At 43.0% G+C, this 23,822-nt stretch overlaps 1 protein-coding gene and 1 long non-coding RNA gene across 23 annotated transcripts in view; both read right to left on the bottom strand.

Annotated features, from left to right (window-relative positions):
* LOC109552055 (uncharacterized) overlaps positions 1-5,791 on the bottom strand; it is a 30,335-nt gene extending 24,544 nt beyond the window's left edge. For 3 of the 4 annotated variants that reach the window (XR_012330132.1, XR_012330135.1, XR_012330134.1), the window contains exon 1: positions 5,716-5,791. This is a non-coding gene — a long non-coding RNA (uncharacterized lncRNA). Of the gene's footprint in view, positions 1-1,007; positions 2,453-5,715 lie in introns of those variants that run through there. The other variant, XR_012330133.1, reaches the window with a different exon arrangement.
* A 4,815-nt stretch (positions 5,792-10,606) lies between these two features.
* TCF12 (transcription factor 12) overlaps positions 10,607-23,822 on the bottom strand; it is a 382,195-nt gene continuing 368,979 nt past the window's right edge. For all 19 annotated transcript variants that reach the window (XM_073801056.1, XM_073801058.1, XM_033851719.2 and 16 more), the window contains 2 exons: positions 15,889-16,042; positions 10,607-12,961 (listed from right to left, as the gene is read on the bottom strand). In XM_073801056.1, the coding sequence (XP_073657157.1) occupies positions 15,900-16,042 (143 nt within the window). In that variant the 3' untranslated portion in view covers positions 10,607-12,961; positions 15,889-15,899. The remainder of the gene's footprint in view (positions 12,962-15,888; positions 16,043-23,822) is intronic.

Here is a 23,822-nt window from a genome sequence, read left to right as displayed (position 1 = left end):
AGGTAAATAAAACACCCATCCCGCATGCCAGCCCCTCCATTGCTTTGAGCTCCCTCATCTTATCTGACTTTGTTCACCCTCAATGGAAGAGCACTTGCCTTCTCTGGACCCCGGTGTTGGCAGAAAAGGCAGAGTTCTCGGTGACTGTGTCCCTTTTCTTAGGGAATCATCCAGCCAGTGGTTTTCCCTGAGCACGTTCAAAGATCCCACCCTCCCCTGGCTTGCTATAGGCCTTTCAGTCTCTGGATAAAGTTGAGACATTTAAAATTTTGAAAAATGAATCTAATTCATGTAGTTAGTATAGATAGCCTAACATATTTAGTTTGTCTAAATAACTAAATCCTTTATTCAATGACTGAGAAAATTTTATGGCCCCAATCCACATCCCCCTCCAACTGACACGCTGCCGCCGGACTCCAGGGAAGGGACTGAGTCGTTCATCCTGGCTGCTCTAGAAAGGAGCGTGGGGGTGGGAGTGGGAAAATGGGATTTCTCCCTCCAGGATAAGTGGGATCAGGGTGCCAGGCAACAGACAGGAGGCTGAGACCAGGGCATGGCAGCATCCCTGTAGAAAACCCCACAGGGCAAACGAATAAAGCCCACCACGAACCTGGTTGCAGGTTCCCCTGTGGTTCCTTCCATCGAGATATCCCCGAGCTGGCTTAGAGAGGCCAGCCCGTCCCAGCCATGCTGCCCGGCATTAAAGGAAGACCTGAGAGTGTCTGCTGGGGCCTTGGGACCCCTCCCCTGCCCAGGTGTGGAGAGACAGGGTGGGATAAGAATTCCTGAATCACAAGAAACAAAATTTCACTTTTAACTGCTTGGGGTCCCTTGCTGAGTCACCTGATTCCCAAAGGACCTTGGCTTCCCTTCTTCCACCTCCCCTGTGTCTCACGGAGCACCTGGGATGGGGAGCTGGCCCAGAGCTCTGCCTTGCTTGGCTGCCTCCCACTTTTTACAAACAGTGGAGGGGCTGGGGTGTGAACTCCCAGAAGTCCCCTCCTCACCCCAAATACTGAGTTTTTCCTGGGTCCGTGCACACCCCGAAGCTGGGACAGCACAGGGGCCTGTGGTCACGCCCTGTGAAGTCTTGGCGTGTGTGACCACACACAGGAGACTACGCTGAAGGAGGCTTGTCGTGGCCGTGGACAGCTCTGGTCATCTCACAGATGCCTGTCTCCAGGATCTGCTGGCTCTTCCCCTCTGTCCATCCACAATGGTGCTGAGTGATTGGCCTAGCCCTGGTCGGATAAGAACAGGAGGGTGCAGGGGAGGAAGAGGAAGCAGGGAAGAGAGTCACGAGGGGAAAGGGGCCGGGTGCCTATTACCGGGCCTGCTAGCAGAGGAGTCATTGAGTCAGCCCTGAAGGTGGAGGTGCCAGGACCGCCGGCATTGCAGAGCTGGGGGAGGGGGTGGGTGCAGTAGGGTACAGGGGTTACCTCCACACACACACCTCGCCCTGCCCTGTGCAGTCTGTATGTTGTAGAGGATATGACTTGAACTAGGAGTAAAGTACCACACTGTAATTCTCCAGACTCTGTGTGTGCTTGGCTGGTAACACAGAACCCTCTCATGCACTAGGAAGGACTCCTACCTGTGGAGACTGAAGGTGTGAAGTCTTCTCCTGAAGTTGTGTAGGAACTCTGTGTGCTCCCCGTCCTAGCAGTGTAGGAACCTACCTGCCACCCCAACTAGAGAGGGAGCTCCCTGAGGGTAGGGTGACCCCAGCCAACGCCATTTGGAGCAGAAGAACTGCCCAGCTGATCCCTGCCTGAATCCCTGACCCACAGAGTTGTAAGAAATAAAAAGAATTTGTAACTGAATGATTGAATGAATGAGGGAATGGAACTCAGGTTTGCCCAGGAAACCTGATTTATTTCTACCAAGAGGACCTGAAGTCAATGGCTGGACTGAGCTTTAAAAACGTCCTGCTGGTTCAATGGCATGTCTAACTCCTCCTGTCTTGTGTCACTCCAAATGCATTAAGTTAGAATTCAGCTCACTTTAGCAAGCCTAAGAATCCACGCGACGCAGTGAATGTACCTCTGCTCTAAACCCCCCATCATGTGAGGCCCACAGTCCCCTAGGACCCCAGCTAATGCTTGATCCTGCTGCTACTATTAGTTTGTCACCATGGTCAGTCCTCCCTGACACCCTCTGTTGTCTGAGTTAACTGCTCCCTTCTCAGGTCCAGAGCCCTGGGTCCGCACCCTGGGGAGCCCTTGCTGTGCTGCCTTGTTATTTCTCATTAATGTCTTAGCCTCTCCTGCTGGTCTGCATTGTGGTCATCGTTGGGTTTCCCACAGCACCAGGTGCAGTGCCCACCACTTCAGAAGACGCTGAACGTTGGGGCAGAGAGGGAGGGAGGCACAGGGAGTCCCATCAGGCCAGCTTCAGCCCCACCCGGCAGGGAACTGGAGCTACAAGAACCTGACATGTATTTTTTTTTTTTTTTTTTGGCGGTACGCAGGTCTCTCACTGTTGCGGCCCCTCCCGCTGCGGAGCACAGGCTCCGGACGCGTAGGCCCAGCGACCATGGCCCAGGGGCCCAGCTGCTCCGTGGCATGTGGGATCCTCCCGGACTGGGGCACGAACCCATGTCCCCTGCATTGGCAGGCGGACTCTCAACCACTGCACCACCAGGGAAGCCCCTGACATGTATTTTTGTAACTTTAACTTCTTCTTATGAAAAATGTCAAACATACACAAAAGTAGGGGAGAATAAAATAATAAATCTTCATCCAGTTTATTTTTATTTTTTATATTTTGCGGTACGCGGGCCTCTCACTGTTGTGGCCTCTCCCATTGCGGAGCACAGGCTCCGGACGCGCAGGCTCAGCAGCCATGGCTCACGGGCCCAGCCGCGCCGCGGCATGTGGGATCTTCCCGGACCGGGGCACGAACCCATGTCCCCTGCATCGGCAGGCGGACTCTCAACCACTGCGCCACCAGGGAAGCCCATCCAGTTTTAAGAATGATCAATATTCTGACATTCTTGTTTCATCTACTCTACATTTTTTTTTTGCTAAAATATCTTAAAATAAATCCCAGATATCACAGCATTTCACCCCCAAACATTTCAAAATGTGTGATCAAGATGTAGCATCACCGAATTTGGGGGTCGAATGAACCACAAAAGTCATCCTGTGTTCTAACAAGCCAGCCGGGGCTGGCAGGCTGTGCAGTAGATACCCAGCCCCTGGGACGCCCCTGGCCCAGGAAGATGTCGGGTACTTAATGGAGACTGTAATCAGCTCTCTGCCAGGAGTTTGGAGAAAGGCCCCCTGGGGTGACTGGTTTAGTTCTTTCTGCGCCCATCAGAATCCATCCAAAGGGGTCTTTTCCTTTTCTCCAACTTCCCTCTGCCGGACACCATACCCTGGTGATTTAGGGATTACTGTTTCCATTTTATAGGCAAAACAGTTAATGCTCAGAGAGGCCAAGTGACTTGCCTAGGGTTACCCAGTCAGTGGAAGCAGAAGCAGGTTCTCACTCAGTTCTGTTGAGCCCCAGAGCCTCAGTGGGTTCCACTGTTGGCACCGCCTGCCGGGCAGGCCCCCATCCTCAGTTTATCCTCAAGAAGAAACAGTCGGCAAGCACCCTCTTCTCAATGGTCAACAGGGGAGGGCAGGCTCCTGTGTTTCTCCTGGTTGGTAGCAAATGTTGCTTTTGAAAAGGCCGCTTTGGGGGAGGTTTTAGGAAGTGTGTTAAATGATGGAAGGGGGCTTCAAAGCAATGCTCAGACACACACCATTGGAGCTCTTCTCCACCACACTGAAGTCTGCGAAGTCTCTGCTCCAGCCCTGCCCACGCTGCCTGGGGGCCTCAGTCCCCATTGTATCTCCTGTCCTTTGATGTCGGATAAACCTAATTCATCTCTTTCATATCACTACAAAGCGGCCTCCTCATTGCTTTGTTTAGACAGTCTCTCTCCCAAATATTAAACATTTGGTCTTCCCAGGCCCCCCCAAGCTCTTAACCTCATCAAGGTTGTTGCAGAATCCACTTTTCCCCACACTGATTGGCAGATTCTGCTCTCTCCATCACCAGCCTTCTTGGGCAGATCTGGACATGTCACCCCCATGAAGGCTGCTCTGGGACACAGCACTTCCTTGGGGAAAGGGTCACTGCGGTACGGTTCTCAGTCCTGTGGGGACCCCTGGAGAAGCCTCAGGGAAATGGGGACGCTCCGGTTGGTCACGTGAGGGATTGGGGTGCCTGTCTTCCCCACGCAGGCACCTGGGGGAACTTTGCCGTTGGTGGAGGCCCAGCACCTAGACCAGGGCCACCCGCCAGCTGGTGAGGGGAGCAGACACTCCAATTTCCAGACCACAGACTACCCGGAGTGGCCTGTGTCTCTCCAGATACCAGCTGCTTGGTACCTGGGGGTACCGCAGGCTCTCCTTCTCCTTCAAAAAGCCCACTCGAATCCTGGAGCACCCCACCTTCAACCTTGCCTGCCCTGCCACCCTTTCTTTAGGGAAGTGGGCTCACATTGCTTCCTCCTCCACAGCTCTTTCTGTTCTTCCCTCTAAGTATCCCTTCTGGTCCCATGGCCCTACGCCACCCAATGTCACGGGCAAGACCTGTGCTAGGATCCACGGTCCGCTGTCACCCTGTCCTGCTGTCTCTCTCCATGGTCCCCGGAGGGACTTCGCCACTTGGGGCTGCTCCCTGGATGACCCTCCTGTCTCCTCATGGGTCTCATTGCTCAGGATGAGCAGAAAACACCCTCTATCCCCTGACAATGTGGCGCTTGGGGAAGGTTTCAGAAGGGACACTTAGGCAGAATCTTCTTTCCTCCTTCTTGCTGCCACCCCCCCGGCCCCCTCCACCCGCTCTTCCTCCCTTCCTTCCTCCTCTCTTTCAACTTGTCATGAAAAATGTCAAACATCTACAAAATAAAGAGCATAACGAACCCTTATGTATCTGTCACCCAGGTTTAACAAGGATAGACTCACAGCCAATCTTGTTTCATCTAAACCCTGTCATCCCACCCCACCCCCGTTGCCTGCCCTATACCGAAGCTAATTCCAGACACCTCATCGTTCCCTCTGTAAACACTACAGCACACGCATCTCTACAAGACAAGGACTTGCAGAAAAACAATCACACCTAAAAATATAAACAATTACTTTCTTAATGGCTACATCATTTTTTGATTTGCTGCTCCCTTGGTTTGCTTTCGTTAGGTGGGTTAGAAAGTGCCTACTGTGTGCCATGCACCTCTGAACTCAATTCATTCTCAGAACCATCACACGAGCTAGTATGATTGTAAATTACCCCCATTTTACAGAAGAGGAAACTGAAGTTCCCCGGGGTGAAGTTTTTTTTTTTTTTTTTTTTGCGGTATGCGGGCCTCTCACTGTTGTGGCCTCCCGTTGCGGAGCACAGGCTCCGGACGCGCAGGCTCAGCGGCCATGGCTCACGGGCCCAGCCGCTCCGCGGCATGTGGGATCTTCTCAGACCGGGGCACGAACCCGCGTCCCCTGCATCGGCAGGCGGACTCCCAACCACTGCGCCACCAGGGAAGCCCCGGGGTGAAGTTTTGATTGGCCAAATCTCACGGCTAAGTGAGGTCCCTCCTTCCTCCCATTGCCCTCCCCACCACCCGTCAGTCCTGGCTGGAAAGTTCTAGAAAATGCTAGTAATAATGTTAGGGAACCCTTGACCAAAACTGCCCACCTTGGCCAGACACGATGATAACCCGCTTACCTGAGTTGTCTCACCACAGGAGGTTCCCATAAGAAACCAAGCGCTGCCTCGGAAAACTACCCAGGAGAATTCAGGACGGGCCCAAAGAAGGAGGAGACGACCAACCTCCCAGAATCCTTCACGCTGGAATCCAGCCAATCCTCTTGGCTGAGAGATGCGTGCGCAACCAGGAAGGACCCTGAGTCACCAGCTATGTGCCAAGCAAGATGACTGGCCGGAGAAAACTCGGAAACTAACCCCATCACCATAAAACCCAAGGCTGCGAGCCCCGTGGCAGGGCAGTTCTCCTGGGTTCCCTTACGCTGCTGCTCTCCACCTGGGCGCCCCTTCCCAATAGTCTCTTGCTTTGTCAGCACGTGTGTCTCCTCGGACAGTTCATTTCCGAGAGTTAGACAAGAGCCCACTCTTGGGCTCTGGAAGGGGTGCCCCCTCCTTCTCAGCTACGGGAAATGTTTCCTTTCACTATCTGTACTCGGGTCTCAGGGTGATTACCCCCTCCCCATCCAACCTTTTTCTCCCAGCCCAACGGAGCTGATTTCTCCCCTGCGGCAACCTCAGCCTCTGGAGGCTGAGCAAGCCTAGAGCAGGTACTTCAAAGCGTAGCGCTTAATCGCACCTTCCTGTGCATCGTTAGGCACGGAGCAAAACAAAGAAACTAAAGGCACATTTTCATATGAGATCCTCGCAGGAAGACACCCCCTCCTCAGCAATGTTTGTGCTCTTGGGTTGGTTGGGAGTAGGCACTCAGGTGCTGCAATATGTTTACCTGCTTCTTCCTCCGTTTCCCGTTCCTCCCCCTCCCCCTCTGGAACAGAAGAAGAATAGTTCCTTTGTGTTTTCTTTCCTTTCTTCCTGTGCCTAATTAGGGATTATGCTTGGGAATCAAGCTAATTAATCTCTGCCAGTCCGGGGTGAGAGCAAGCTCCCTGCACTATCAGGGTTGATCAATCCCTCCCTGCTGAAAGAGTCTGAAAAACAACCCTGGTCCTTTCAGCACAGGCTTTATTGGGCGTGAGGCAGGATGACCTGGGGGTGGCCTGGCATGAGTGGGGTGTGGTGGCTCAGCCCCACGGGATGGAGGCCTCAGGAGAGGCTCCTGGGGCTGGAGCTTGAGTGTGAGGTGGCCCCGTAAGTAGGACTTCCCAATGCCCACAGCCCTGCAAGGCAGGGGCCAGAGCTTCATCACAGTGCTGCTTCGGAACATCATCCGGCTTCCCTGAGTTGCGAGGGTGGCCACTGGGAGTACTCGGATGGAGAAAATCTATCACAGCTGATGGCTGGGTGTATTTCAGGACAAGGTGATCCCTCCAGCTTGCGGACGAGAGGCCCTGCCCCGGGCCTGCTCCCAACACTGGGCTACCACCTCAGTTCAACAAGGACCAGCTCTCCAGGAGAAAACTCAGGCTTGTAGGAAGGGGCTGAAGGCCAGAGAAATGGGAGAAAGCAAAAAACCTCATAGGGCTGCAAGGGACTGAGGAAGAACTCACCCTGGAAGCAGGGGAAGAGTGGTCTGTTTAGCGCTTCTAAAAAACTCGTGATGTCTCGGGGGGTTCTCACGGCCTAGGCAGGTTAGATCTTCAGAGATACACCAATGGTCCTCACCTCCAGAGGGGAAGACGCGGTTGTCTTCCCAAGGTTATTAAGAAACCAAAGACAAATGTATTAAATGAAAGAGACTGGAATTGAAGGAACCCAAGGTGTTAAACCTTTGGAAGGTATTTAAGGCCTTTCCATCATATGTGTGTGTGTGTATATATACATATATATATGTATGTATGTATAAAAATATATGAAATGAGCTCAAATCCCACATTAAATAGTAATTTTATTTTGCTATAAAATTTTGAAATGATATTTGTAATTGTTTTTAAAATTAATTTCATTTTTGCAGTTTTTTAATCTTTTGGCACAATATTTTTCAGGTTGCATTTTCACAGGCTTTAACAGGCTTGGAAGCTTTGGGCATTGTGCTTGCAGTTTCCAAGGATAAAATGGCCCGGAGAGCCTGAGAGACCACACAGCCAGGCACCCTGTCTAGGGGGGCACCCACCCTCATGAGTGAGAAAGGAGAACCTGGCCACATGCAGCAGTGCCCCACATCAGTTCTGGGAGACTAGCGGTCTAGGCCAAAGGGAACAGAAAAGCCCTTTAAAGATGTCTTCTGGAATAAATGATTAAAGAGGGAAAGAAAAAGAAGACAAGAAAGATATTTCTACTTACACAAACATGCCCCAAGTACAGGGCAGAGGTAAGAGCTCCGGGGGCTGGGGGCAGCATAGGGAAACACCTCAAAACAATGAGGACATTGTGGCCTTCCAAAGCCAGGTTGCCACAAATAGCCTGTGGACCATCCACTGACCCAGCAAACAGGGACTATCACAATGTCCTGTGAAGAACACCAGAATAACACAGCAACTTTAGGGACTCAGACCCAGATTATACCAGCCTACATAATGGCCCATGAAAATGGAGGAGGAATGGAATTGTCCTTCTTGATAACACATGTAGGTTTCCTTGACAGCACAATGCCAGGGGAGAAAGAATTGCAGTTTTTGAAATTCTGATGAGCCTGTTGAGGTCAGCTGTGGTCCCAGTGACTGCAGAAGACCCTTTGGTTTTGTTCTGCCAGTTCTGTAGGAAGTAGCAATGAGGTGCTGTGAAAGCCATGGAGGTGCACCTCTGAGATCTCCCTTCAAGGGATAACCAGTCAGGGGAGTGCAGTTGGCTCTCAGCCTCCAAGTGCAGAACTTTGGAGTATTCAAACTGAGGCCTGTCTTCTCAGGTAACTCCCAGGTGACTGCCCACCACAGGGACACTGGCACCTTACCACTTCTGTCCAACACAAGATTCCTCAATGGGCAATCTTCTTGGACCCCAGGACTTTGTCCAGAGCTACAGGCAGTCTGAGGTTCTCCTTACCTAATCCGCCTTCCTCTCCCCTTCTTTCACAGATGTCAGACCTGCATCATGGTCTGAATCCCATCCCTAATTACTCCTGATTCCTTTCCCTTTTGTTTCCCACAGGTGCTACCTCCAATAAAGCCCTTGCACTTCTATCTTGGTATCTGCTTCCTGAGGACCCAAACTGACTTAGCCGCCAACCCATAAAGTGTGACTGGGCAAAGCCTACTGGCTTACTCTTTTGAAATGTGAAGGTTTAAAAAAAAAGTCCTCATAAAACGTACCCAACTGGAGGGCACTGAATATGTTTCATCGGCTTGCCCCCAAAGAATGTAGACTCCTGCAAAGATGGGTTGACATCTTCTTGGGGTTATTTTTACCACCATTTACCTCTCTCACAGGATGGCTGAAGAAGAATCTTCCTGGGAGCTGGTTAAAAGGAAAGCTACTATTTATTTAAAAAATATTTATCATTTATTGAGTACTTATGTGACAGGAACCAAGGTAAGAGCTTTCCATACATTGTTTCATTCAATACTTACACAATTCTAATATGTATCTCCATTTTTCAGATAGGGAAATGGAGCTAACTAGATGTTGAGCCTGGACTGAATCGAGGACTGTTTGATGCCAAAGCTAATACTCTTTAACCTTTGATACACACACACATGCATGCACACATGCATGCACACATGACGTGATGTACATTTAAATTCTGAGTTTCCATGGAAGAAAAAATATATGAACTAGAGGAGAGAAAAATGAAAGAAAAAAATGTAGTAGAGGAGAGAAAAAAGTGAAGCCACTGAAGAGAATTGGCCTAAAAATCTATAAAGACAAAGGACAAAAAGTAAAGGCAAGAAGATTTTGTAGGACAAGTTTTAAGTGTCTTAATCTGTTACTAGTTATGTGCTTTTGGAGACATACAACCTCTCTGGGCCTCAGTTTTTATAAAGCTATTAATGAGGTGGTTGATGAGATGGTTTCTAGATTTCATTTAACTATAATAATCTATATTTTATTCATCAATCTGTATAAAGAAAAATTGAACTAAAATGTTTGTTTTCATCAACTCCTACGAGTAAAATGATCTGTTGGGCCTCCAATGTGAACAGTGGATTTCATAATTCACCAAGAGAAGCAATTTGCCAGGATCCCAAGAGGGTGTGACGATGATCTTGGGTGTCTCACGTATAGGCCCTACGAAAGTTTGTCCAAAAAAGTTCATCCACTGTTTGTTTTAGGCTCTTGCTTGGCTGAAGTCCTTGTGGATAATCACTATGCATATTTTTGGCAGGGGGGTGGAGTGGGGCTGTATGTGAAAACTGGGATAAGAGCAGAACTTTTAATCTGAGAACAGTAAATAATACCATCTCCTAATTATGATAGGCTTTTTGTGAGAAAAGGGACATAAAACATGTGAAAGTGCTTCAAATAATGTTAATTTGAAAGCTTCATTTGAGTCCTTTTCCATCTTCGTTTTTCTCTAGATCTACAAATAAGCAGGTTTTAACTACTAATCACCATTGGTAAACCTTCAGGAAAAGGCTAAAAGGCCACTATCAGTAGAGAGGGCAAGAGGAGAAACATATAACCCAGAGAAGCTATAGACTAGATTAGCAGCTTAGTTCTACAAGTCTGATTCTGTCCTGATGGGTTTCCCAGATAAGGTCACAGGCAATGCACATAAGAAAAGCAGCGTGGTCGTTAAACATTTTTGCCACACACGCAAAAAACGAACTATGTAAGGTGATAGATGTGTTAACTAACCTTGCTGTGGTAATCATTTTGCAATATATACATATATCAAATCATGACGTTCTACATCTTAAACATACACAATATTATATGTCAACTATATCTCAAGAAAGCTGGGAGAAAAGAAAGAAAAGCAGTGTGAGCATTCCTGGGAGCAATGAGATGGAGGAAAAAAAACCAAAATGCATTACTGTTTGAGAGAGGAATGTAAAAAACTCACTAGTTTACTATGTTAAAAAAAAAGATGGCACATTTATTGCTACATAAATGTTATATACATATTGTGTTTTCTGTTACAGTGACAGAAAAAATTTTGAACTTCTTGCTGCTGGTTCAAAAGGTTTATCAGTAATACCTTGAATTTGACACAGGATACAAATCTGCAATAAACCAACAATGGAAACTGGAGAACAAGATGAGAAGCAATTCATCTCGGACAATTAGCTCTTACAATACTCCATAGGTACTACACGGTATGCTAGAATTCTACTATGGTCTTAAAATGCTATTGTAAATTTCTGATATTAATGAACAGGTTATGGTAAATAACCCTACATTTTTACTACCTAATATAATAAAATAAAGTAAGAAACTTTTTACTGAAAACTTTTCGATTTCAAAAATCTAGAAAGAGTAATATTTAGAATTCAAGAAATTTTCTTACAAGATTATTGTATAAAAGACTAGCTACAGTGAAAAATAAGCCAAATGTTTTTTTCTTTCTATTTTATGAAGGAAAGCTTCTGGGCATACTGCAAAGTCTAATATAGCGAAAAAGACAACAAGCTCTGAAGAAAAAAGGCCAGGCAGTGGCATATGTTCACTCACACATCATAAGCAACAACTTCTGTTTTAGCTGATTAACACTGAAATGAAGAACAAGGCCACAGAGAGAGTCTGATGTAATTGGAGAATATAGGCAAATTAAAGTTACCAGAAAGTCCATTACGTTCACGAAAGACTGATTTGTTAGGTATCATCCTGATTGGAGAATCTGAAGTTCTGTCTTAATTGTTTTTGTTCTTTCAAATTAACAGAAATCTTTAAGTTACATAGTGATTTGGGTCCTTTCTTCTGTGTGCTGATTGCCCTTGTTGATATTGGCTATAAGGAATTATTAAGCCAAGACAACCTTGTTTATTAGCATGTTTTTCTCTCCCAGGGTTGTTGTGGTGGAAGACAGGTTTCATGGAAGTTCAAAGTGATTATTATGTCTTAAAAAAAAACTCTTAAGGATTAGAGACAGAGGGGTGCCTTAATGCACAGTATTAAGATGGACTGACAAGGACTGGTTAAATGCTAATCTGGCTCATCTTCTTGGGACAGGGCAGATGGTTTGCAGTTGATTACATCACCCACTGAATTCCTCCCCACTAACCAGCCATCCAAATGACAGAGAAATAAAGGCTAGAATAAGGACATGGGTGACCATTGCTCTTGTATTCCATTAGGTAATTAGCCTCAGAGTGGTGTGTTCATTTATCACACTACCTGCCTTGGTGACTACTGGGTTGTTATATTCAACATAATCACAGCCTGAAAATCTTCTTTGTATTTTAAATTCATTTTGTGCTTACTTACAGCTAACACTTTATAAGTACTATATGTAGTACTTACTGCTTGGAAAACAAAGCAATTTCTAAAAAGTAAATTCTTCCCTTGTAATTTACACTTCTATTACAAGCTTTACTATGAAACCTAGAAGCTTGAAAAGTCTTGTTATTATTAGAAATAAAGCAATATTTATTTGGGGGAAAATATAGGGGACAAAATTTCCCCTTTTAAAAATCTTAGCTAGGCTATGGTCACAGATGGTCTCTGCTTATCTTTGTAAAGTAAATATGCAAAGCACATAGGGCTACATGGAGGATTCTGGACTGTGACCATAAACTATTCAGATTCAGAGACCAAATACAACACCCAAAAAGAAAAAATAAAAATGAATGAAAAAATGAGCATGAGAGAAATGCTATACCAAGTAATATTTTCCTATTTCTTGGAAAACACTATTCATATGGCAAAAGGATAGGAGAGGGCAACAAAAGACTTTTCCCTTCCTTTTTAAGACACTAATAGGTATGCCGGGAATGCTAAGGGCCAATGGTTGTCACTGCTTTGTTCTCTGCACGCGAACAGCTTTAACTAATGCTGGCATCAGCTGAGTGGAGATCAGCTTTCCACATTAACTTTTTCCCTTTATATGTAGACCTTACAGTTCCATAACAATAAATAAAATTTGTAGTTACAATGCATTTGTCAATTCAGTTTAGGCACAAGGCAACTTCCACGGTGAGTGGAGAGATCGAGACAGTCTCTGATTGTGCAGAAGCGACACACTGCTTGCAACAAATTGATATGTTGCGAACATCTCATGGGCTGATGTTCTGTCTGATGAGCTTCCTATCTTCACTTCTGATGGAAGTGTTGACCAGCTGCTTTGATCGTAGGATTACATTTGCATTTCTTGCTTCAAGTGTTTTGTTTTTTCTTCTCCCTCCTATCAGGTTTGTGTCTTCAGATAATCTGAGTTGTCCAAGTCCTTATGAGGAGAGGTCACCTTCTATCTAGCCTACTGATAACTCTGGAACTGTGGCAGGGAGAGCCAAGGGAGAGAATAGAACCAATTAGGACATCACGGTTAAAAATAAACACCTCCCCAGAAACAAAACAAAACAAAGCAAGTTGGTATTCCTCATTTATACCCAGGTTTACACTAAATTAGCAGTCGGCTACATGACTTATAAATGAGGTTTCTTCTTTCAAGGTGTAACTGAAATGGTTTTACTTGATGTATGTGGTAAGATTTTTACAGGAGATCACGTAATTATAGAATCACAAGATAGAGGATTATATAACAGCTGTGGTAATTATGCAAACCTTAATTTTGGCAACATTCAGGTTGGCAATACCTGAGCTCTGAGGTTCTACTCATCCAGTTCTCAGTGGAGAGACGTTAAAGCATATACTTATTGCTACATCCAGTCCACTGTACTGTGTTAACTGTTTATATCTGTCTCCTCTAAACTGAAAGTTTCTGAGGGCAGGGACCATTTTGAATTCATTTTCACATTGGTTTCAGTTATTGGTCCATGGTAGGTCCTCAGTAAGTGTGTGTTCAATGAATTTACTAAGAAAATTTACTCTATTAGTATAAATTTTATGTTTATATTCTTAATATAATATACATAGTAATAGCTCTGAAACTTCCCATTTCAGCCATTTTGGATGGAAATAGCTTTAAGAAGAATCATACTTTTCACCTCCTTATTAAACAACGGCCACGGTATGGTTCTATATTAGAGTGATGCTCTTAGGGATGGATAACTGAGACATTCAAAGCCTCGTGGCCTTATATTATTGTGCTTTTATAGTCAGTCATTCTGTGGTCATTTATCAGCTATTCTGATTCTAGCAGTTGTTTTCCTGCTGCCCAATCTCTTGCTGCTTTTAATCTGCTGCTATCCAGTTCTATAAAGAATTGAAGGGATCAGATGAAACCAGATAACCACCTTTATGAAATTAGCAATCTTTAAGACTTATTTTAATATAATAAACACTAGCCTTTGAAATCTTATGGAACAAAGTGCATTTACTACATTTCTTATATAACCTTGAAACCTCTCCCCACTCCTTTTAAAAAAGAATTCTTTTTGATAGGTGAGAATGTTCAAGGTTTAATTTTAACCTAAAGTGGGGGAATTTCCTCATAATAGAGATAAGGATAGAGCTATGAAAGAGTAGGAGATACAGAAGCAATGAAAGAACAGGAAGTAAACGGTAGGGGAGAAGAGAGATGTGAGGTAGGGAGAGAAAGTCGACGGAGAAAGAGCTAGAGAGAGACTGGGAAGAGAATAATAGGAAATGGGTACAACAAACTAGAGAGACAAGAAAAGAAGACCCAGGCTCCGAGGTAAATGTGACAGCTGAATGTGAAGTGCTCTTCTCACAGCCTGGTGGTTACCCGATACCTGACCACAGGAAGGTACCTCGACATAATCTGCCAACTTAGAAAGTCACTTTTGCACCAAGAAACACTTGCCTGTATTTATTGTAAAGACTTCAAAATTTATTTTTGAATAAAAATATTTTTTCATGATATTCTATAGTTTCCACAGAACATGAAGCAATGGCATGGGTTTTAGAGGATCTGTAATTTAACTAGCTCTTGCCTAAAGCCCCTTTGACACGCACAGTCTGTTATAGCTGTTTTTTTTTGTTTGTTTGTTTGTTTTTGGTGGGAGAGATGACAGGGTTTTTTCCAGTGTGCTAATGTTAGAATTATAACTGACACCTAAATAATTACATCAATACTTCCTCCTCTGTCCCCAAATGAAATCTTCCGTTTTGGTCTAGTTTGATCCTAAGAAGGATATATGAAGAGGTGGTAGGAAATCAATCTCTTCAGGAAAAGGTGAGTTATTGACTAATCTTTGTAGTTTCCAAAATATTCTATCAAATTCCAAACTTTCAGCTCAAAATGAGATAGCCACAAAGCTGACGAAATGAAATTGCACTCAGTATTTTTTTCCTGCTCCAAACCTCCCATCCATTTACTTTTACTACTGCTTTTACTCTGCTGATGGAACTAGGAAAAGAACTATACACTGCTGAAGGCAGATTATAAAAATGAAGTTACCAGTTCTACTCCTAATCCATGCTGCGAGCTATATTTTGTTGCTGACTCAAATATTTAATTATGGTCTGTATTAATTTCTGTCACCCAAATATTAACTTTACAACTCATAGATAATATGAAAGTATATAGTTAAGAAAAAGATGGTTCACGTTTTCTAATTACTTGGGCAACAACCTCCTACTACTGTTGTCACTTTGTTTTAAAAAAAAAAAAATCACAAAGAAGCAAACTGTTTAGTTCATGAAGAGGAAGATAAAAAGAACAGTCTTTCAACAAGTAAAATTCCCAAGAGAAGGATGTTCTGATTCTATCATATACAATACCTCTACATTCTTTAATAGATTCCACAAGGTGTAACTAATATTCTTACAGGGGAAGGAACATGCGTATTACAGACTTCCATTAATGATCCAAATGGAAGCAAGCAATAACTGCTTTGTGCATGAAGATTTCATGATAGAGAAGAGGTAGATGGTTAACAGAATACTGGTTGATGATGCCATCAAGTACTTCTGAGTAGAGGAATGAGGACCATGAGTGGTAGCAAAAGTATGTTTTGATAGATGAGTCATTGCACTGTTTTCTTCTTGGATCAGAATAATATTCATGTGAGGGAGTATACATGATGATCCAGAACATGAGAGCCCAAAGTTCTTTATGAATCAAAGGACAGTATCACATTTTGAAGAGAACAGTAATTTGGTATAAAATGACACGGGCTCTCTAACTATGTAACAGAAAGGTAAGCTGTTGGATTCCAAATTACACGTGACCTTTACCATGACCTGTGCTACCAGAGAATTCTGTTCAAAGGTTCTAACTCAGTTTAAGATGAATCAGGGGACTTCCCTGTACTTTCTTTTCATACTTATACTTACCTGGCTGATGTTTACATATGACCCATAGGGTTGGTAGTTTCACTAAGGCCAGGATGGGTTCCTGGCAGTGTGGTTGGTGGCTCTGCCGATACGGCAGAAACTTTTTCTTCTTCCCTTCTCTTAAGGCAGGCTGCTTTGGGGTTAAGGTTCCTCTCTGAAATAGGGAAAAAATAATTTCATCATTAGACAGAAGTTATGAATCATGGACTCCTGGGTCTTAAACTGGTCAAATGGCTGTTATTTTTTCTTTCTGTGGGGATTACCAATCTCTGTGTAATTCCATTCCCATAATGAATAACCTCAGAGGCAACAATGATATGCTTACATAAAACCTCAGCATTAACTGAGCCTTAAAACTTATACTTCTTTCTGACCATTTTGTGTTTTCTTCTTATGATTTAGTTTTCCAGGGTTTAACTTGATCTACATCAATATCTTAAAGCAGTTCTTTTACTGCTTCATCCAAACACTGTGGCAAATGCTGTTATTAGTCTACCGAATCTCCTCAGTGTCCTGTGAAGATATGACACATTGAACTGTTATGAATGCTGACATTCTCTATGTGCTGGAGAGGTACATCTGTGCTTTATCTAGAATTCTACCAGTTCAGAAAATGATAAACTAAGAGACACCCTCAGCCATTCCTCTATAGGAAATGTGCCAACCCCTCCAGGAAGAGAGGTAGCCTGAGTATATCCTGCTTTTCTCCTTTGATTTACATGCAGAACGAGATGATTGAGATGTTCTTTCTACAGTTGGGGGTGTGATTGAGAGGGTTATAAAAACCTTTACTGCTTTGTATATGAGACAGCAGAGAAGACTGAATGGAACTTCTGATGTGGGCATTTTCAAAGGAGCTTAAAGTGTGGGATATTACCATATGAAATAAAGATAAAGAAAATCCACTGAACTTAAAACCCACTGAATGAAAATCTACTTAGGAACTACAGTTCCTGTTATAACTTCTTTAAATGAGTTTTAAGTACAAGATATCTAACCCATGACAGCTCCTGGTATAGTTTTTTGTTTCAGTTTATAACATACAGTATCAGTTAAAAGTTGTTACACTTATTTTTATAAACTGATTAAAAATGTGTTAATGAATATACTATAAAAAGACCACTTAAACTTAGCCTGTAATGAAAACAATATTTTGTATAAGTTGTAATTTTTTTTACATGTTAGATTTTCTTGAAATGATGGCCCAAGCTGAATGCAACATAGTAGAGCATTTTTTTTAATGTATTTTCTTTTTCAGGGAAAGTAAAAACATATTTGAATGTGCATATTTCAAAACACATTTATAGTTCACTTCTGAGTTTAAAAAAAGTAGACAAAAGACTTTATTATGGTAAATTTACTGACTCTATTTTTACTCATACATGATGACAACATTCGTCATCAAAGTCCCTGCATTTAGGAAAAGACATGAAGCCTATACAACTCTGAGGAGGCAATGAAGAAAGGAAGGTACACTCTTACTTAATTTATCAGGATAACTAGTAGTAGAAATCGGCATGTCCATCATTATGTAAAAATATTAGGAGCTGCTTTTATTTTTTATTTTTTTTTGGCTACACCACGTGTGGCATGTGGGATCTTAGTTGTCCAACCAGGGATCAAACCTGCGCCCCCTGCGCTGGAAGTGCGGAGTCTTAACCACTGGACCACCAGGGAAGTCCCAGGAGCTGCTTTCTTAACAAGGAATTGTGTACCTCTAACAAATAAGAGAAGTCTGACTTTCATTAGGTGTCATATCTCCTTTACTGTGTAGGCAATAGTCTCAAACAATGACCAGAGAGACTGAAAAGAGGGCACAAATTAACATGTGAAATCCAAAGAGGAGAAAGATTTCAACGTTTTCTAATTGAAACATTCTCACATTTCTCTTACAATGGAACATTGCTCTTATCTTACTAAGGCTCTAGGAGGCACGATCAGAATAGCTGGAAAGGACCAGAACCAAAACCTCAAGTTAGGCAGGATTTTGTAGACTCCTGCAATGAGTCAGACAACACTCAGGGCTGGAAGAACCAAGAGAATACTACAGTAAGCTCTACGAAATGTGAAGTAAGTGAGCTTTGATCCAAAAAAGCAAAAGCTAGTGCTGTTGCTTCATACTTCCTGGTCTGTGTGAGCAGGCCATGGCAAACATGTTAAGTAGCCAGGAAGGCCTGATACAGAGGTAAGAAGAAGTCAGACATTATGTGCGGAGCATAAGAAGCAACTGTCTTTCTTACATTTCTATTAAGGGTCTATTACCCTCTGGTATGTGGCTGAGGACTTGCCTCTCTATAATATCATCTTCTTAACATGTTTATAGCACAATATTTGGCTAATGCAACAGTCACTTCTTCAATATTATGATTAGGTAAATATTTGTTATTATATCTATGTGGACATACTTGCAAGTCAAGAATTTTGTATTGATTGTTTCCTTGTTCATAGGACTGTTTTTCCTGTAGTTAATAGTTGCTTTGCTTTTCATTTGTTAGTAATGACAATTCCCCCGCCCCCCGAAATGCTCTAATAGATCTAACAAATGCCTCTCAATATTTCTTCCTAAAATCTCAAACACATCATCATATTATCTATTAATTCCACCTTCCTTCCCTGTAAACCTTTCTTCCACAACTAACAGTCTTCTATTTTCAATGCAAACTGGTTCTTTTCTAGGCCTAGTAATTCTCGTTATGGGATTTTCTTTTGCTGTTCCCATGCGTTAGATCCTTTCTTTCCCAAATCCTATGCCTTTGTCTTTGTTGATTATGTCCTCATTTGGCCTAAGCATATGTTCCAGATGCTTCCTCAGAAAGTGTACATGGGAGGTAGAATTTTAAAGTCTTTGCATATCTGAACTATCTTTATCCTATCTTTACATTTTAATTAATAGTCTGGCTAGATATAGAATACTAGGTTGAAAGTGATTTTTCCCCAGAATTTTGAAGGTATTGTTCCACTGTCTCCTGGAATCCAGCACTACTTCTTCAGAACTCTGATGACATTTTGAATGTTGTTCCTTTGTCTCTGAGCTATTTAAATTTTGTCTCTAAAAGCTTTAGGATATTCCTTTTAACTTGGATGCTCTGAAATTTCATGATGATACACTTCAACTTGAAGTAATTATTAAAATCATTATTCTTTAAAAAAAATTAATTAATTAATTTTTTGGCTGCATTGGGTCTTCATTGCTGTGCGCGGGCTTTCTCTAGTTGCGTTGAGTGGGGGCTACTCTTTGTTGCGGTGTGCTGGCTTCTCATTGCAGTGGCTTCTCTTGTTGTGGAGCACAAGGCTCTAGGCATGCGGGCTTCAGTAGTTGTGGCACGTGGGCTCAGTAGTTGTGGCTTGTGGGCTCTAGAGTGCAGGCTCAGTAGTTGTGGCACACGGGCTTAGTTGCTCCGCGGCATGTGGGATCTTCCTGGACCAGGGCTCGAACCTGTGTCCCCTGCATTGGCAGGCGGATTCTTAACCACTGCACCACCAGGGAAGTCCTAAAATCATTATTCTTAACACAAGATTAGAGTTTACCAATCTTGAGACATGTACTCTTTAGCACTGGTAAATTTCCTGTATTATTGCCATGATAATCCCCTTTGCTCTCTTCTGCTCTTACTCTACTAAACCTATTGGTCAGATGTTGGACTTCTAGATTGATCCCCCCTAATTTTAGTTCTTCTCTCCTATTTTTCATCTCTTTCTATGAGACTTTTCTCAGTTTTATCAGCTAACCTCTACTATATTTTTTCTATCATATCATCTGAATTTCTTTTTCATGGCTTCTTTCTCTTTTATGCATACATTTTCTCTTATTAGAAGGCATTAATTTTATTTAAAAAAAAAGTTTCCCAATGCTTTTTGCATGTCTCTGTTTTCTTCTTTCTTTTTTGTTTGGTTTGATCTCAATTTCTCTTTTTCATGGTGGTTTTTCTTAAATCTTTGGCTGTCCTTTAATATTAGAAGTAAGACATCAACTGGTGGGCTTTATTACTCTATGGTAATCCAAAAGTGAGAAATTATTACTCAGGAATTCCTAAATCTGGAGGTCTTTTCTCTAGAGTATTTTAATTTCTTTAGAAAAGAATTATCCCATTTCCTTGAGGATAGAATTAATATACTTTGTTGCCAGCATTAGGAAAACAAAGCAGGACACAGGGCTGCAGGTCTCACTGTTCAGCTTCATACTTCACTCATTCTCTGCTCCTCTTGGTGTTTCAGATTTGCAGCCTTTCAGATTTCACTTTTTGCTAAAAATAATCCTCCTGGCTTCTATGGTCGAAGGGAAAAGAGGGCAGAAGCAATATGAAGTACAGAGGAGACTTAGGGATCCAACTTTCCATAGCAAACCTCCAATGAATCTTTCTGTTTTCAGGTCTGATGCCTGACTTCTGCTTTTTCCAATAGTTAGTACCTCCAAAGTCCAGAGGCTTTCAGGGGGTAGGGGCCCTGTAAGGCAAATGTTCTGCTTCTTGCTGGTATTCCTCTCTGTTCCATTTAATTTCTGCTGTCTAAGTAAGTCAGTTACCACTTCTCTATCTACTTTTGCTCTCTTATTTGTTATTATCTTCTCTCCCCTCTATCCTTGTGGGTTAATGCCATTTTTATTCATTTCAGTGGAGATTTAGGAAGGAGTGGTGTATTATCAATGAATATGCTAAGACTATGTTTGACCATCTCATTGCAACTGAATTAAATGTACTGAGGGTAGGGTCTGGAAATTTGTTTGGGAAAAGGAAAAGCCTCAGGTGATTCTGAGACCAGCCAGATTTGAGAACCGCTGTCCTAGCTTATTTATCTTTGAACTAACTAAGAGACCAGTAAACTAAAATCCTAATAGTTCTATTGTCCCTAAATTATCACCAGAAGACAAATGAGTTTATCGAACTGACCTGTGAAAAGAGTTTGAGGAGGAAGTGTTTGATCACTAACTTAATCTTTAGTAAAGCTGAGAGGACAAACTTGAAGATAATATGTGAAATCTGCTGAGGATTAGTAAAACTGTAATGGTAAAATTACAGTTACGATAATAGAAAGGCTTAAATTGGCAATGACAGAGGCCATATGGGATTTGATATGTGGAGCACCAAGGCACAAAAATGCTCTGGCAAAATCTGAGGCTTGGAAGGGAAGCCACTTCTTGCTTTTCTCAAGGACTCACTGCTAGACCCAGGCCTGGTTGCCCTCCTGGTATATCCACTTGTCTAGGGATGACAGGTTGTGGACAGCTAGACATGGTCTTGGAACACTACCCCAAACCAAAGGGGGTGGCCAGAGAGCCCAGAGGATGTCCAAAGTAGGTCATGTAAACAAAATGTATGTCTTTATAGAAATTGTTGGGCCCAGGGGCTGCTGCGTAGGGCCCCTGCAGGGATGAAGAGGCTTTCAAAGGTGGACAGGTTACCAAAATAACTCAAAACTACTGGAGATCAAGTGCAGGGAAGGAGAGTGGTTATACCAAACTCTGAAGGTGCTGCTATAGACAAGGCACAGGTATTATGGGCTACACGAAGGGTTCGAAACTCTGTTAGATAGCCAGCCTTTCAAGGAGTCTTACATGGACCCCACGGCTTTTACATTAAGCTGTAAAATAAAGGCTCTGGGCTTTGAAGCCCAGAGTTTGCGGGTGCGAAGAAGGCAGGCTTTTATGAATATTAAAGCAGTCCCTAATGAAGTTACAGTTCAGTGTATTTAAGTTTTGTTCATTCTGATCAGTCAATGGCTCCTTATATAGAGCTTTCCAGAATAGTGTGAAAAAGTCAGTACCCATAACAATGATCAGAAAGTTAGTAGGTAGCTGGATAAGCCTAGATGTTAGATCCTCTTTCAGACTCAGCTTTTCTATTCTAGGTGCTTGCATGGAATCATGACAAAATGAAATCTTACAAATGAATGAATAAGATCCACCCAGGCATGATGGAGTTTATAACTTTTTTTCAAACAGAGGTATTTCTCATTTTTGATGGCTTGGATCTGAGAGTAGGACCTCTGATTTTAAAAAATAAGATTTTTAAGAACACAAATGACTTTATTCTAGCTCTAACGAACTGTGGGAAGGAAAGGTGCTGTACAAGAGTAAGTTCTGGCACCACTGTTGTCCCGACAGTAAAACTTTCACAGTGCTGATGGAGGCAACAGTCTTGACAACAAAAGGCTTGGTAGCGTCAGGGTAGAAAATATATTGGGCTGCTGAGGAGCAGGATGAATATACTTGGCCACTGAATGTCAGACATAATTGAACAAAAACATTTCGTAAAGTGACAGGAGATAGTGAAAGCTCAAGGGACAAATGCTCCTGCCACAGATGAGTGGCAACTATCAGACTGTCTTTATGAATATCACAAGGGAGTCTATAACTTTTTTAAAAAATATATTTTATTATTATTAAAAATTTTTTTTTGGCCACGCCACATGGCATGCAGGATCTTAGTTCCCTGATCAGGGATCGAACCTGTGCCATCGGCAGTGGAAGCGCCGAGTCTTAACCACTAGACTGCCAGGGAAGTCCCAAGTCTGTAACTTCTTGATCAGGTTTCATTAACATTTACGCTTTACAGGTACTTCAAGGGCTTTAAGACAGCAGGAGCAGTATCTGGTTTTAGTGGTAAGTGTTTTATCTATTCATCATTTTTATTCATTAAAAACACTGGAGGGAAATGAATAGATGAATTAATTACTAGTGTTATGTTTTTCTGAAAATGTGTTCAAGTTCTCTAACTCTGGTTTCCTTAGAAACAGTATTCCTTCTATGATCAGTGCTAAGGGTCCTTGTCGCAGTTGTCAAGCATCTGTCCACTCATACTCTTTTTTTCTTTTCCAACTTTCTTTAAATAAAATATTATATAAATACCCAATAAATAAGGAAGACAAAGTTGCTCTCAATGAAGGGAGGTTAGAGATGGGGTCTGGAATCAAAGGCCACATCTATAAATTCTTTGCAAAAAGGCTTAGGATGAGGCATTCGTAACTTTGAATAAGAAGATATATAAGTATATTCAAAAAAGCAAGCTTGATGATAGAACCTCTCAAAGGCTAGAAGCCTGTATTAATTGATAATCCAGGGTCTAGAACATAGCTGACTGGGACAGAGGAGGTGTACAATAAACACTTTGTTCAAAAAATGAAGTTTCAAAGCTTCTTCAAGGTTCCATCAAGGGAGTTCCCTGGCGGCCTAATGGTTAGGGTTCCGGGCTTTCACTGCCATGGCCCAGGTTCAATCGCTGGCTGGGGAACTGAGATCTCACAACCTGCACTGTGTGGCCAAAAAAAAAAAAAAAAAAAAAAAGATTCCATCAAAATAAAACAGTTGGGAGAGCTGTCTCAGTCAGCAGTGGATAAGTCTGTATGAACCACACTTTTGTCCTTAGGGACACACAGGCATGCCAGTGCATATTAACCCAAGAACCTCATGGCATTCCTTATCAGGAATCAACAAAGAAACTCTGACACCTTATTGACATGGGTATAAACAACATTCATAGGGGGCAAAGCCAGGAGGGGCCATGACCAGGCATTCTGTTAACCATCAGGGCCTCACAGATGCCCCGGGTAAAGCAGGCAAGAAACTGACTACGGAGAAGTAGGGAAGACAGGAAGGAGCAGGTTGGAGGACAGGTGTAGGCAGGTAAATACAAGAGCGTGGGAGACCAGAGTCAACGAGAGGCACAAAGCACTAATGCTGAGCAGGAGGCTGGCTGTTCACTGCATTGTTTCATAGGGTTACTCTCTACTGGTTTCTGGGAAGCACTGAGCCTACAGATATTGACCTATATAATGAGACAGAGGCGAGAGAATAATAGAGAAAAACCTGATACGGATGATGTGGTAGCAGAAGTACTAGGAGCACCTACAAACAACCTGACCAAGCAGAAAAGCAAGTGGACACAGAAATGTCTACTCACTGGAAGCAGAACAGTTACATATCTCTGCTGAACCTACTT

This window comes from Tursiops truncatus, chromosome 2 (assembly GCF_011762595.2).
Source record: "Tursiops truncatus isolate mTurTru1 chromosome 2, mTurTru1.mat.Y, whole genome shotgun sequence".
NCBI classification, from domain to species: Eukaryota; Metazoa; Chordata; class Mammalia; order Artiodactyla; family Delphinidae; genus Tursiops; species Tursiops truncatus.
Note: the sequence above shows the minus strand (reverse complement) of the source record. Positions and strands in the feature narration are given on the sequence as shown.